This window comes from Rhipicephalus microplus, chromosome 3 (genome assembly GCF_043290135.1).
Source record: "Rhipicephalus microplus isolate Deutch F79 chromosome 3, USDA_Rmic, whole genome shotgun sequence".
NCBI classification, from domain to species: Eukaryota; Metazoa; Arthropoda; class Arachnida; order Ixodida; family Ixodidae; genus Rhipicephalus; species Rhipicephalus microplus.
This window is the reverse complement of record NC_134702.1, coordinates 264420467-264433717: the sequence shown is the minus strand read 5'-3', so window position 1 is coordinate 264433717 and position 13251 is coordinate 264420467. Positions and strand designations below refer to the sequence as shown.

Below are 13251 nucleotides of genomic sequence, written 5' to 3'. Positions count from 1 at the left end.
TTCCACTGCACACTCCATAATGATACTCGTCAGATTATCATTCATTGTATCTACGCTAAGGTTGGTTTCCTCACTGAGAGCCGAGTACCTGTTCTGCAGTGACACTCTGAATTCCTGTACTTTCCCTCTCAGTGCTAGCTGATTGATTGGCTTCTTGCGTATCAAGTTCTGTCGTTCCTTCTTCAAGTCTAGGCGAATTCGAGCCCGTACCATTCTATGGTCACTGCATCTTACCTTGCCAACCACTTCCACATCCTGCACGACTCCTGGGTGTGCAGTCATTATAAAGTCTATTTTGTTCTTACTTTCGCCATTAGGGCTCCTCCATGTCCACTTGCGGTTTTCTCGTTTTCGGTAGAAGGTATTCAAAATCCGTAAATTATTGCGTTCTGCGAATTCTACTAGTAGCTCTCCTCTGGCGTTTCTAGTACCGATGCCATAATCTCCTACTGCCTGGTCTCCAGCCCGCTTCTTCCCTACCTTTGCATTAAAGTCGCCCATCACTATAGTATACTGTGTTTTTACCTTACTCATTGCCGATTCCACGTCTTCATAGAAGCTTTCAACTGAAGCGTCATCATGGCTGGATGTAGGCGCGTAAGCCTGTACTACCTTCATCTTGTATCTTTTATTCAGTTTAATTACGATACCTACCACCCTTTCATTAATGCTATAGTGTTCCTCTATGTTGCCAGCTATGTTTCTGTGGATGAGGAACCCCACTCCCAGTTCTCTTCTGTCTGCCAAGCCCCTGTAGCAAAGGACGTGCCCATTCTGTAGCACCGTATAGGCCTCATCTGTCCTCCTAACCTCACTGAGCCCTATTATATCCCATTTAACACCCTCTAGCTCCTCGAATAGTACAGCTAGACTTCCCTCACTAGATAAGGTTCTAGCGTTAAACGTTGCCAAGTTCAGGTTCCAATGGCGGCCTGTCCGGATCCAGAGATTCTTAGCACCCTCTGCTGCGTTGCAGATCTGACCGCCGCCGTGGTCAGTTGCTTCGCAGCTGCTGGGGACTGAGGGCCGTGAGTTATTTGACGTAATCATGTGGGAGGTAGTGGCCAGATACTGCACCAGGGTGGCCAATCCTTCTCTGGTGAGGGAGTGCGTTCTCGGCGGTGTTTGCCGGTGAGGCCGCACCGCAGGCCTCTTAATGCAGTTCCATCAACACGCGGATTTTTTTTTAAATCCGGTTGGGAACTGCGCGGTACCGGGATTTGAACCACGGACCTCTTGCATGCGAGGCGGATGCTCTAACCACTACGCCATCGCCGCACTCCGCCGCTTTATAGCTGTTGCTGATGTCGATGAAGATGAAATTTGTGATGTCTGCAGGATCCATACTTCCTCAGGTGGGGGCGCCGCTTGACAGGCCAGAATGTTGGGGTTGGAGGCGCACTGGATACTCGTACCCGCGCTGGTGTCGAGCCACAGAGGCTCGCGGGCTGCTGGTCCGTCAGTCGCAGCACCGAGTGAAGCCGAGGAGAGTAGATGGATGACGAGCGTAGCATACACCTGCATGGCGAACAGGAGTGGGTTACAGGACTGTTTCGTGGCACAGCCACCGAGCCCACCAGTTTCTTTACCTGCTGATCAGTTTCTTACCTGCTTATCAGTTTTTTACCTGCTTACCACCAGTTTTTTTACCAGTTTCTTTATGAGCCACCAGTTTCTTTACCTGCTTATCACTGTGATTAAGAGCGAGTTCTCTTAATTCAAGAGATGTCTGAAGTAGGACATTTTTTCATGCTATTTTGTCGTGTTTATCTAGGTTTTTAGCGGCTGATGTGAGGGAGAGTGTCATACCCTTGGGAGCTATTCTAGCACGAAAATACACTTGCAATGTTGATTTATGCATTTCATGTCTAATTCGTTTGTCAGCAAGTTATCGTACTTTAAGGAAGTTGGCACTGCAACTGGGAAGCGATGAGCTGGACTTACATTTCAGAAGGAAATCTTCTTTTGGGTGCGGGGATGGCACTGATGAAGTGCGCAGATTGTAGCTATGTCCGGCTGGCCTTCGTCGTTGTAGGGAGGATTTCGGCGTTGGGCTCCCAGCGAACGTGTTCATAGGCAGTTCCGGGGTTCGCACTAGAGGGACGCGGTTTCGTAGTTCGGAGGGCTTCCCTTTGAGGAGTGGTGTAGTGGTGCTGTCGTGTACTGCTTTTGGTCTCGACATCCGCAATGGAGGAACGCGTGTTGGCTGTTCAGCAGACTTCCCCCCTAGTAGTGGTGCGCTGTTGATGATGGTGAGGGGGTGCTTGTGGCTCGCGGGAGTCACAGTTTCACTGATCGTAGGGAACTCATCTGCGATGTTGGGTGGGTGGGGGGCTCCTGGAGTATGTTGATATGCAGAGTTCTTGTCATAGGTGTCTTGTTGTGTTGAACGGATATTGACGGAAGCTGCTGGTTGAGTCAACCACCCCGTGGTAGCTTCGAGGTCTCCACGACTGAGTGCACTGTTGAGGGTTTCGGCAATTAACGCGACACCCATAAAACTCGGATGAAGCCCATACGCAGCAAGAAAGCGTCTTGGTGGCAACTGCTCGAATTGGTAGTCGATGTATGACACCTTTCTGGGTCTTCAGCAGTAGGCCTTGACTGTCTCGTTGAATTGACGAGCGTCCCGGTTGAAGCGGTGCACGAATCGTTCGTTCGATCGTTCCAGGTGTAGGTTGAGATTCCTCTAGTCCATACGACACCAGCTTGCTCGTACCGACGTCAAAAACAAGCGTGGTCACAGATCGTGGTATGCCAGCGAGCTCTTTCTCGATGTCGAATGTGGAGGCTCCGCGGATGGAAACGATCGCAGGTGTCGCCTTCTCATGCGGCTTGAAATGCCGGTGCAAATACCTTGTTTGTGAGTTTCCGAAGCTTGCTGGTGTTGGTGCATGTTTAGGGAACTTCCGTGAGACGTACTCAACTGGAGGTGCGCCTGTGGCTAGTCTTGTGTAGGCAGGCATGGTGGTTGAGTGTGTTTCAATGGGATGTAATAGGGCTCAGTGAAGTTAGGAGGACACGTAAAGCTTTTACAGTGCCGAAGAACGGACACGTCATAGACTAACGTAGATTGGTTGACAGAAAAGAACTAGAGGTGGGGTTTCTCATACACAAAAATATCGCTGGTAAGATCGAAAAATACTATAGATTAGTGAGAGGGTGCCAATTAGTATCATAATTAAGTTTACCAGAAGGTATAACATGAAGGCGGTACAGGACTACATACCTACAACAAACCATATTGATCATTTAGTAGAACAATTCTATGAAGACGTAGGGTGAGCCATTAAGAAAGTGAAGACTGTGGTGCCGAGTATTAATTGACCTGCGATCAGTTTCGCTTTCGGTGGGATGTGTCACATAGCGCTACGCGGCGGCTATGTTGTGAACCATTGCTACCCGCTACTGCGCACTCTCTGAATAAAGAGTGCCCTCCTCGTGCCCGGCCTTGCGTGACGTTTATTACAGCGCTCCGGCACTAACGTAGCAAGATGAACATAAAGTAAGCCTCTTACGTACTACCTCGCCATCCTCCGCCGATTTTTTTACGTAGATTGCCATGTTTTTGGGCACATTAACATGGCACCGCTCAACTTTCATGCTGCAAAAAACTGTGTTAGGCCTACTGCGGCCAACCCTGCACGTTTGGCCAATGCTTGCTGGCACCAGTGACTCGCCAACGCATACTAGCTACTGCGACTCCTCGGTGCCTTAACGTTTCAGCATGACTTCCGCAATTGCTCCTCCGCCGTTCTAGCAAACTCAGGGCACCGCTCCCGTGCATTGGGATAAATGGCGCCATGCCTTTCAGGTGTACGCCAACGTCACCGCCAGAGACACTGCCCGGCCCGCTCTCAAGAAAAGTGTACGACTTAACGCACTCGAAGTTGAGGACCTTGATGTCTGCTAGACACTACGAAGTGCACAGGACCAGGCGCGAAGGCAGGACTCGGCACAAAGGCACGCAGCATGAATACATCGCAGTACTCACTCTACTAGAGAACCATCTCCAGGCTCCAAGCAATGAAGCCCCAGAGCGTCACCACTTCCAAATACGCAAGCAAATGCCAGGGGAATCAGTTACTGCCTACGTTTCTGCCTTACAGGCAATGCCAAACAAATACAACTTAAGCGCCTCCGCCAACTCCATGGTCCGCGATCAGCTCTTCAGCTGAATAATCGCACAAAATGTGCGAAGACGACTCTTGCTGCTGGGTCCTACCCTTACTTTCCAGCATGCAATTCAAATTTCGAAGGGGATGTACCGAACTCGAAATGCAGGAATTCGTGAACGCAGAGGTTGAGAAGATCGGATTAGGGCCATTCCACGCGCTTCCCGCACAGCCGCAACGCACGTGCCGGCACATCTGCCGCACCCAAGCAGAGGCTGAAAGGGCGTCGCCAATTGGCTTATTTGTCCCCCGCTTGCTGTGGCAGGGGTCGCGACACGTGCGGTGCAGCTGTACGGAAAGCGCGTGAAACGGCTGTCACATCCAGGTTCACAAGATGGCCACCAAAAACAAGATATGGCCGACGGCCTCCCCGACAGAACTCGGCAGGAAGCCAGTAAGACAGCGGGCATCACGACTCCCGTCCTACTACATCAAATTTTTGAAGCCACCAGGATGGACCACACCAATCTGAATCGGGTATCTGCTACAGGTGCGGATCTCATCAACACTATGCTAACTTTTCTAATTGTCCAGCCCACAGCAACACTTGTTCTGCCTGCGGGAAACGAGGTCACTACCGCGCTATATACCGCTCATCAAATGTTAGCACGTCTTAACAGAACGTGGCTGAAATACAATTCACAGTTGTAACAAACACAGTTGCAATTCTAAGCATTAATGAACGCTCCAGCAGTCCTTGGCCGCTGAAGATTATCGTTCAAGTTGGGCAAGCCAACATTTCTTTCCTCGTTGACACCGCTGTGACCATATCATTGCTGAACTTACAAGATTTCAAGAGCTACTTTCAGGGACCAGACTACTTGACTTATACGTGGTCCTTCGAGACTATTCAAAGAAATGTATTCCCAACCTCGGATACCTCTCTAAAAACGTCCGGTACAATGATACCACTTCTGCTATCACATTCTACGTTACGAAAGAAGGTTCTTCACTTCTTGGGTTGAATGCCATTCAAAGCCTCCACGAAACCATCGACGGTGCAACATTGTCCTGCTCACAAGTTTCAGGTAGAGAAACCCTAGGAGTTGCTGACAATGCTCTATCTGGATTTCGTCACCCTTTCACCCAGGAACTCGGACTGGTGAAAGGCTACATGCATGAAGTGAAACATGGTCCAGGAGTGCAACTATTAATGGCCAAACTTCGCAGATCGCCTTTACTGTTTCGACAAGTCTCCGATTAACTTGCTCGTCGTGAAAAATTGGGTGTCATCGAACGAGTTTCAGCATCAGATTGGATCTGATCACTAGTCGTGATGAAGAAAAAGAACGGTTCCTTAAGACTTCGTGTGAACTTGCATGAACCAAACAAAGCTATCGTCGTTGATGGGTTGACCTTACTCCTCATCGAAGAACTTCTCCAGCAATTTACAGATGCTGTTTACTTTTCAGAGCTAGATCTTGCATCAGCATACCATCAGGTTAACTTGTCAGAATAAAGTAGAGAGTTAACTACCTTTTTAACACAAGATGGTTTATTCAGATTTCGTAGAGTTTACTTTAGGCTTGCATCTGCCCCTGCTTTTTTGGAAAATGGTGCCAGACATCTTCATAGGTAGGTCTGGCTACTTAGATGACACTTTGGTCTCGGGTCGAACGCCTGCTGAGCATGATGCTAATTTGCAAGCTGTACTATGACACATAAGCAACACAGGATTGAAACTCAATGACAAGTAAGTCTTTGCCATGAAGCAAAGTCAATTTTTAGGACACGATGTCAGTGCCAGAGGATGGTATCCTCTTGAATCCAAAGTGCATGCTATTGTTATTGAACCTGCACCTGTAGATTGTAAAACCTTGCATTCATTTCTAGGTCTTGCTGGCTATTACTCAAAGTTCATTCCGCATTATGCAGATGTTGTTGAACCACTCCGTTCTATGTTGTGTTATATGGCACGGAAGGCCAAACATTAAACTGTTCAAGGAAGCTAATTCGGCTTTCAGCAGTATCAAAGTACTAGCTGCTAACGCAGTCATTCGACTCTTTACGAGAAGCTTTCCATAGTCATTACAACTAATGCGTTCAACATAAGACTTGGTGTCGTGTTTCAACAGCACAAAAGTGATTAGTTATACACAGTTGTTTTCGCACCGAGAACATTGTCTCCTACTGACCGCAGATAATTTGCTGGTGAGCGTGAAGCCCTAGCATGCTTCTTTGCTTGTGAGAAATGGCATGCTTACCTATGGGGTAGACATTTTACATTACGCTCTGCTAATCACGCTCCTCTTACATCACTTTCTGCTGGATCAGAGGGCCGACGCCTACTACGCATTTCACGCTGGTGTGCCAGACTGCTATACAACTTCACAGTACAGTACTGCAAGTGTTCATATAATGATGTGGCGGATCCACTTTCTCGTTTACCTTTACATCTTCCAGTCTGTCTAGAGCCGGAAGAAAAGATTATCTCTCTCATTACTCCTTGCATAAGCAAAGCTGACCTAAACGCAGCAACTGCTGAAGTTGCTGCATTGCAGCGTGTGCTTGAATTCATTGCTAATAGCTGGCCAGATAAGAAATCTCTGCCACCAGAATTACTGCCCTACTTTGCAGTCCAATTTGAGCTGTCCTGTATAGAAAACTTAGTTTTCCGTGCAGATAGTGTCACCAGTCCTGCATCATTATGCGACGCACTTGTGCAATCGGCTCATCGAAGCCACCCAGACATTGTCAGGACAAAACAACGGCTTAGAGAGAGATACTGATGGCCTGGTTTGGATAGCCAAGTTTAATGTGCTGTTCGCAACTGCATGGTATGTCAAACATCTATTGAATCTGCTAAACCTGTTTTTGCACCCTCCAGCCTGTTCCGTGGCCAAGCAAACCGTGGGAAAAGCTAGACATGGACATTGACGGCCGCTTTCAACGCGCTCCTTGCGAACGAAGATTTGCAAGTACATTAGTTGACTACCACTTTAAGTAGCCGAAAGCTTGTTTTACTCATGCAGTCACTTCCCAAGCGGTAATTACCCTCTTGACAGCAATTTTCGGTACGGAATGCTTCCCTTGAGGCAATCGTTACGAACAACGGTCCTCAGTTCAAGTCGCAACTATTTGGCATTTTCCGCTTAGAAAGAGGCATCCAGCATCTTTGCTCATCGAACTATTCTATCCACAAGCCAACAGCCAAGTTGAAAGTTTCAACAGAGTTCTGAAAGAGCAAATTCAGCTTCTTCTACTTGAATGCCACCCACTGAAACATGCTGTTGCAGAGTACTTAGGCACCTATCGCTTTACGCTTCAAGCTACTACAGGATTTTGACCTGCACAACTTTCGCATAATCGCCAACCACGTTCTTAAATCGACATTGCTGGCTTACAAACAAAGTATCCAGCTTCTTTTACAACGTTGGATTCGGTGAGAACACGAGTATTTTGTAAGCAGCGTGAGAGATGAGCGCTGCCGCGCGCTCACTGCGTCATATTGCTGATAATGCTGAAAACACGATAGCCCCCCCCCCCCTGAGACGTCCGTCAACAGCGGTAAGTGGTATATATGAATAGCTTGCCGTCTGGACGTTGAAAGAGGTACCTCTCGGTGGCTCAGTTGTTAACGCCGCGAATTCACGACGTTGAGGTTACACGTTCGATTGCTCGCAATGGAGTCTTTTTTCTGGGATGTTTTTTTTTTCTTGCGTTGTCATATTGTCGCGGTACAGCGCAAACCAAAGGCAGATAAACGTTGACACAGCCACTCTCAGCCGCCGAACAGCAAGATCGCCTTCTTTATCTTCGATCAGCCAGAGCTCCACTCCCTGGTGTCCGCCAAATCCCCTTATCGTCGTTTTGGTTAACCAGTACACACGCGTCATTTGCCCCCCTCTTAATGAGCATCGCCCCGATGCTAAACCAGTAGTGCAGTTTTTTGTCTGTTCTTTAAGAAGTGTCTTGCGCAGTCACTATCTTTCACAAGGCTTCATGCGCACAACGTGAACTAGTTCAGGACGGTGCTGGCGAAGTCTCGTACTATATGAACTGTTGGGGACGACCTGGTAAGTAACATCACTCAGTCGTCGCAGTACTAGATATGGCCCAAAGTATCTCCTTAGGAGCTTTTCAGAGAGTCCTCGTTTCCGTATGGGCATCCAAACGCATACACTGTCGCCGGTCTGGTAAACGACTGTTAGTAAACGACTTTCCATAGAAAGGTGCTGCCACGATCTGTAAACAGCTGTTGTGGAGTTTCATGTTGCAAGATCACGTCGTGTAGGAGGAAGTCGGCGATACCTGTGGCGCAGCTTGTTGGAAGTGCTCGTGTGATGGCGTAGCGCATGGCGTAGTTTGTGGTCACAGCTATCCACCTGTTGCCAGAACAAGACAAGAAAAAGGGGCCCTGGAAGTCCAAGCCAACGCGAAAGAAGGGTTTTGACGAAATGTCAAGTGGCTGAAGGTGTCCGGCGGGAAGCGCCGATGGTGTTCTGTGCCGCTGACATTTATCACAAGCCGCAACGTATCTTCCGACAGAGCGTGAAAGTCCTGGTCAAAAGAAGCGTTGGTGAATCCGGTCGTAAGTGCCCGGCAGTTGCAAGGTCATGGAATTCGTGGAGAACTGCCGAGCGGAGGTGTTTCGGCATGTCGAGCAGCTGGGCTGGTTCATCTGAGTAGAAGTTTTGGTAGTATAGGATGCTAACGTGGAGGATGAATGAGCAATGGGATCTGCCGAAAACTGGTGATTCGACATGCTCGATTATAGCACGCGAGGATGCATCGCGGCGTGTCTCGTCACCGATGCGGGTCAGTTACGAAACGTAGAAGACGCAAGTATCAGTGTCGGTGTCAGGGATAGTGCTCAATTCATCGACTGGGCAATGGGAGAGACAGTCAGCTTCCTGATGTAGGCGTCTCGACATTTACGTGACTGCATAGGTATATAATTGCAGTCGCAGAGCCCAGCGCCCAAGCTAACCAGTAGGATCCTTTAGTGAGCAAAGCCAACATAGCGCATGGTGGTCCATTATTACAGAGAAATTAGTGCCATATACAAATGGGCAGAACTTCATGACGGTCCAGACAAGAGCAAGACATTCATGGTCTATTATTGAATAGTTCTGCTCGGCAGCTGTGAGAAGGCGGCTAGCGTAGGCGATAACTCGGTCGTGTCCCTGCTATCGTTTGGCTAGGAGGGCTCCAATCCTATGACCCCTCGCATGGTGTCAGACTTTTGTCGGAGCGAACGGGTTAAAGTGGACCAACATAGGTGGAGTCTTATGACCGAGTAGACTGCTGTCGATGTCAAATATGTCGCGGTAGGAAGCCAGAAGGCGGCACAGGGCATCGGATTGCTCAGGTTTGAGTTTCGGGTCGATCATGGGGCGCAAGGCCGCATCGAGGGATGTGGCATCCTGTGGGCGACATGAAAGATCGGGGCATGCGTCTGCCGCAAAAGCGGTGACGTGAGGTTCTATTAAGGGTCGCAGCGTGGAGATTGAAATTCCGTGTGGTAATACTTGCTGCGTGAAACCGAAGTTGATAATGGGCAGACATGTCTGGTTAGAGGCCATAGTTATGGCAATGGAGTGGCACAGTGACGTCACACGCTGGGAGAGCATCGGGAATAGGCGTGACGACATAATCACAATCTATAATGGGTGAACGTGTTGCCAATTCAATGAATTTGGGGGATTTTCGCGGTATCCGACTGAAGTATGTGGTTTAAAGGCTTTTAGACAGCTCGGGGTGAGAATCTGGAAGAAGAGAAACTTCTAAACAGAGAGTACTGGAGGAACATTCGATAAGGGCAGAATGCATCGATAAAAAGTCCATCTCAAAGATGAGGTCATGAGGGCAATTGTCGAGCACGGTAAATAAAACAGGAACATGGCGACCGGCAAGGATAATACGAGCAGTACAGATTCCAACGACGGCCCCAGCTCCACCATCGGAGACACGGACGGCTTGTGTTGCGGCAGGCATGTGTACTGTTTTGAGCCGGCGACAAAGACAAGCACTCATTATAGACAACTTAGCACTAGTGTCAACTAAAGCCTTCAAAGAAAGACCATTCACATGCATTTTCAGCAAGTTCTTATTAGTAGATAGCGTCAACAGGGGACTTGGGTTAGTCGCACTTGACGCAGCCCCACCTCCAGGAGCTTCATTATTTAGTTTTCTGTCCGGGAAGATCCATAGTTAGTCGGCGATGGATAGCGGAGGATTTGCGACGAGGGAGAACGGTGACGTTGCGGGGACGGTGAACGAGCGGTAGAGTGGCTGTTAGGTGCGTCGGAAGCAGGATACTCGCGGCTGGGCGAATAACGATGGGGGTCCATGCATGGTCGAAAAAAAATTGGCTCCGACGGGGGGGGGGGGGGGGGAGGGGCGTCCAAGTGCTGCAGCAGTAGCGGGAGACATGGCCAACTCGGTGATTTGGCTTTTCATCTGCTGTTCTCCATTCCGTCGGATTGTGAGGTCTGGGCTGAAAATATGGGTCATGGCGTGGTGCATTCATTGGCATTTGTCTGTAGTCCCGTCGGGAGATGGAGCAGGTGACAAAAAAACCAAGGTTAGCGATGTCTCGCCGCACGACCGGCTGAATAACTGACACTGCCGGAGGTGCTTGTACGGTGCCCTGGTCGAGTGGAACTGGATGATACGGTGCCGGACAGTCCGCCTCAACCTCACGCTGAACGACGCGTGTAACATTCTCGTGCAAGGGTGATGTGGAAACGAGATCGGTGCAGGTTAACTTGACAGCCGTGTTTGGGAGCGGCAAAGATTGGGGCAAAACTCGGTGGCTTTGGCCATGTCGAAGCGGCGGCATTCCTTAATTATGAGATTGACGGTAGTGACGTTGTTGTGAAGAAGCAAGTTGAAAGCGTTGTCCGCGACGCCTTTGAGTATGCGGCCCACCTAGTCGCTCTGGGTCATTTGCTCGTCCACATTGCGGCACAACGTGACTGCGTCCTGTATGTACAAGACATGCGACTCGGTTGCTGACTGTACACGGGTGGTGAGTTCTTGTCGCGCAGACATTTGTCACCGAAATTGTATCCAAAGCTGTCGCGTAGTCGTTCCTTGAAGATGTGCCAGCTGGTGAGTTTGGTCTCATGAGCGTAAAACCATACACGCGAGGTGCCATCCAAGTAAAAGATTACTTTGGCAAGCGTCATGGTAGGGTCCCATCGGTCAGGGAGGCTAACGCGCTTGTACATGTGGAGCCTATAGTTGACGTCAAGGCCAGGCTGGGCTGAGAACGTACTGGGATCACGGGGGTTACATTTCAAAATACGTAGTAGCTGGCGCTCCAGCTGAAGGCAGTGACGGTTTGTTATCATTGGAAGCCATGGCCGGAGTCAGGACGGTACGGCCACTGCGAAGCTTCGTGGTGAGGATGGGGAACGTTCCACCTCTACGAAATATGTTACAGAAAAGAAGAAGCCCCGTATCGACGAGGCTATGGTTGAAATATATTTCAAACCAGCAGCAGTGGCGTGACCTGTTGATCAGACACTGAGCGCAGACCACTCTTCGTCCTCTTCGTCAGGCACACACGCGCATCATCCCACAAAATGTCAGCATGCAAGTAGCAATACAATTGCTATTGCAATAACACGCCTGACGTGCACAGCCCCAGTGCAGGTTTTTAGGGGGGGGGGAGATGTCTCTGGTACGAATGTGTCATGTACAGACATTTCAGAATTGCTACCACTCTCCGACAATGAGCATGAAGGTGAGCCCCAAGGCTGAAAATCTTCCGAGATGAATAAGGGTCTATCGGTGAATCCTTTGCCTCGTTTTTTTGCATGGTGCTGTCCCAAGCGACGCCACGAAAAACCGGCGCGTTACAAATATTGCCACGTTCCATTTCCCAGGTTTTGTTATCGTCCCGAAACACTACACAATTCTCAGCGCAAACCGCGCCTGCAGTTTTCGAGAAGCTTCTGGACTGTAGTAGCTCATTTCGATAAGATCACGCTCACCCTGCGAACGGTACAGAGTATTCTGGAACCTACGCCACTGCCAGTGATAACGCTAGAACATTCGACGGCAAGAGTATAAATGCCGACGCGCTTCGCCGCTTGTCAGTAGTTGATCGACGGCCGACGCTCCGTTCGCCGCTATCAGTCCAAGACTGCTACTGTATTCGAACTTTCCGTTAACCGGGTACAGGTCCGCCCAAATAAATCATCATCATCATCATCATCATCATCAGCTTGACTACGTCCACTGCAGGACAAAGGCCTCTCCCATGTTCCGCCAGTTAACCCGGTCCTGTGCTTGCTGCTGCCAATTTATACCCGCAAACTTCTTAATCTCATCTGCCCACCTAATCTTCTGTCTCCCCCTAACCCGCTTCCCTTCTCTGGGAATCCAGTCAGTTACCCTTAATGACCAGCGGTTATCCTGTCTACGCGCTACATGTCCTGCCCATGTCCATTTCTTCTTTTTGATTTCACCTATGATATCCTTAACCCCCGTTTGTTCCCTAATCCTTTCTGCTCTCTTCTTGTCTCTTAAGGTTACACCTACCATTTTTCTTTCCATTGCTCGCTGCGTCGTCCTCAATTTAAGCTGGACCCTCTTTGTAAGTCTCCAGGTTTCTGCTCCGTAGCTAAGTACCGGCAAGATACAGCTGTTATATACCTTCCTCTTGAGGGATAGTGGCAATCTACCTGTCATAATTTGAGAGTGCTTGCCGAATGTGCTCCACCCCATTCCTATTCTTCTAGTTACTTCAATCTCGTGGTTCGGCTCTGCGGTTATTACCTGCCCTAAGTAGACGTAGTCTTTTACAACTTCAAGTGCACTATTACCTATCTCGAAGCACTGCTCCTTGCCGAGGTTGTTGTACATTACTTTCGTTTTCTGCAGATTAATTTTAAGACCCACCTTTCTGGTCTCTTTGTCTAACTCCGTAATCATGAGTTGCAATTCCCCCGCAGGGGCGCCTGCGCAAGTAGGCGTTTGGTGTGTAGCGACACCACGGACCCGAGCTAACGGGGGAGTTTTGACTCCCTCCCACGCCTAGCCGTGCGTGGCTTTGCCGTGTCCGGGGAAAAGGGGATCCGGGGGGTTGAGCCGACGCTGGGGGATTGGACCTTTAAGGCCCCCC

General features: G+C 49.3%; 1 protein-coding gene and 1 long non-coding RNA gene across 2 annotated transcripts in view; both read left to right on the top strand.

Moving 5' to 3' along the window:
- The window catches only part of LOC142802679 (uncharacterized), a 40153-nt gene extending 36240 nt beyond the window's left edge, over positions 1–3913 (top strand). The window contains exon 3 of the mRNA XM_075887648.1: positions 3815–3913. Within this exon, the coding sequence (XP_075743763.1) occupies positions 3815–3913 (99 nt within the window). The remainder of the gene's footprint in view (positions 1–3814) is intronic.
- LOC142803553 (uncharacterized) overlaps positions 1–13251 on the top strand; it is a 171798-nt gene that overhangs the window by 41261 nt on the left and 117286 nt on the right. The window lies entirely within an intron of this gene.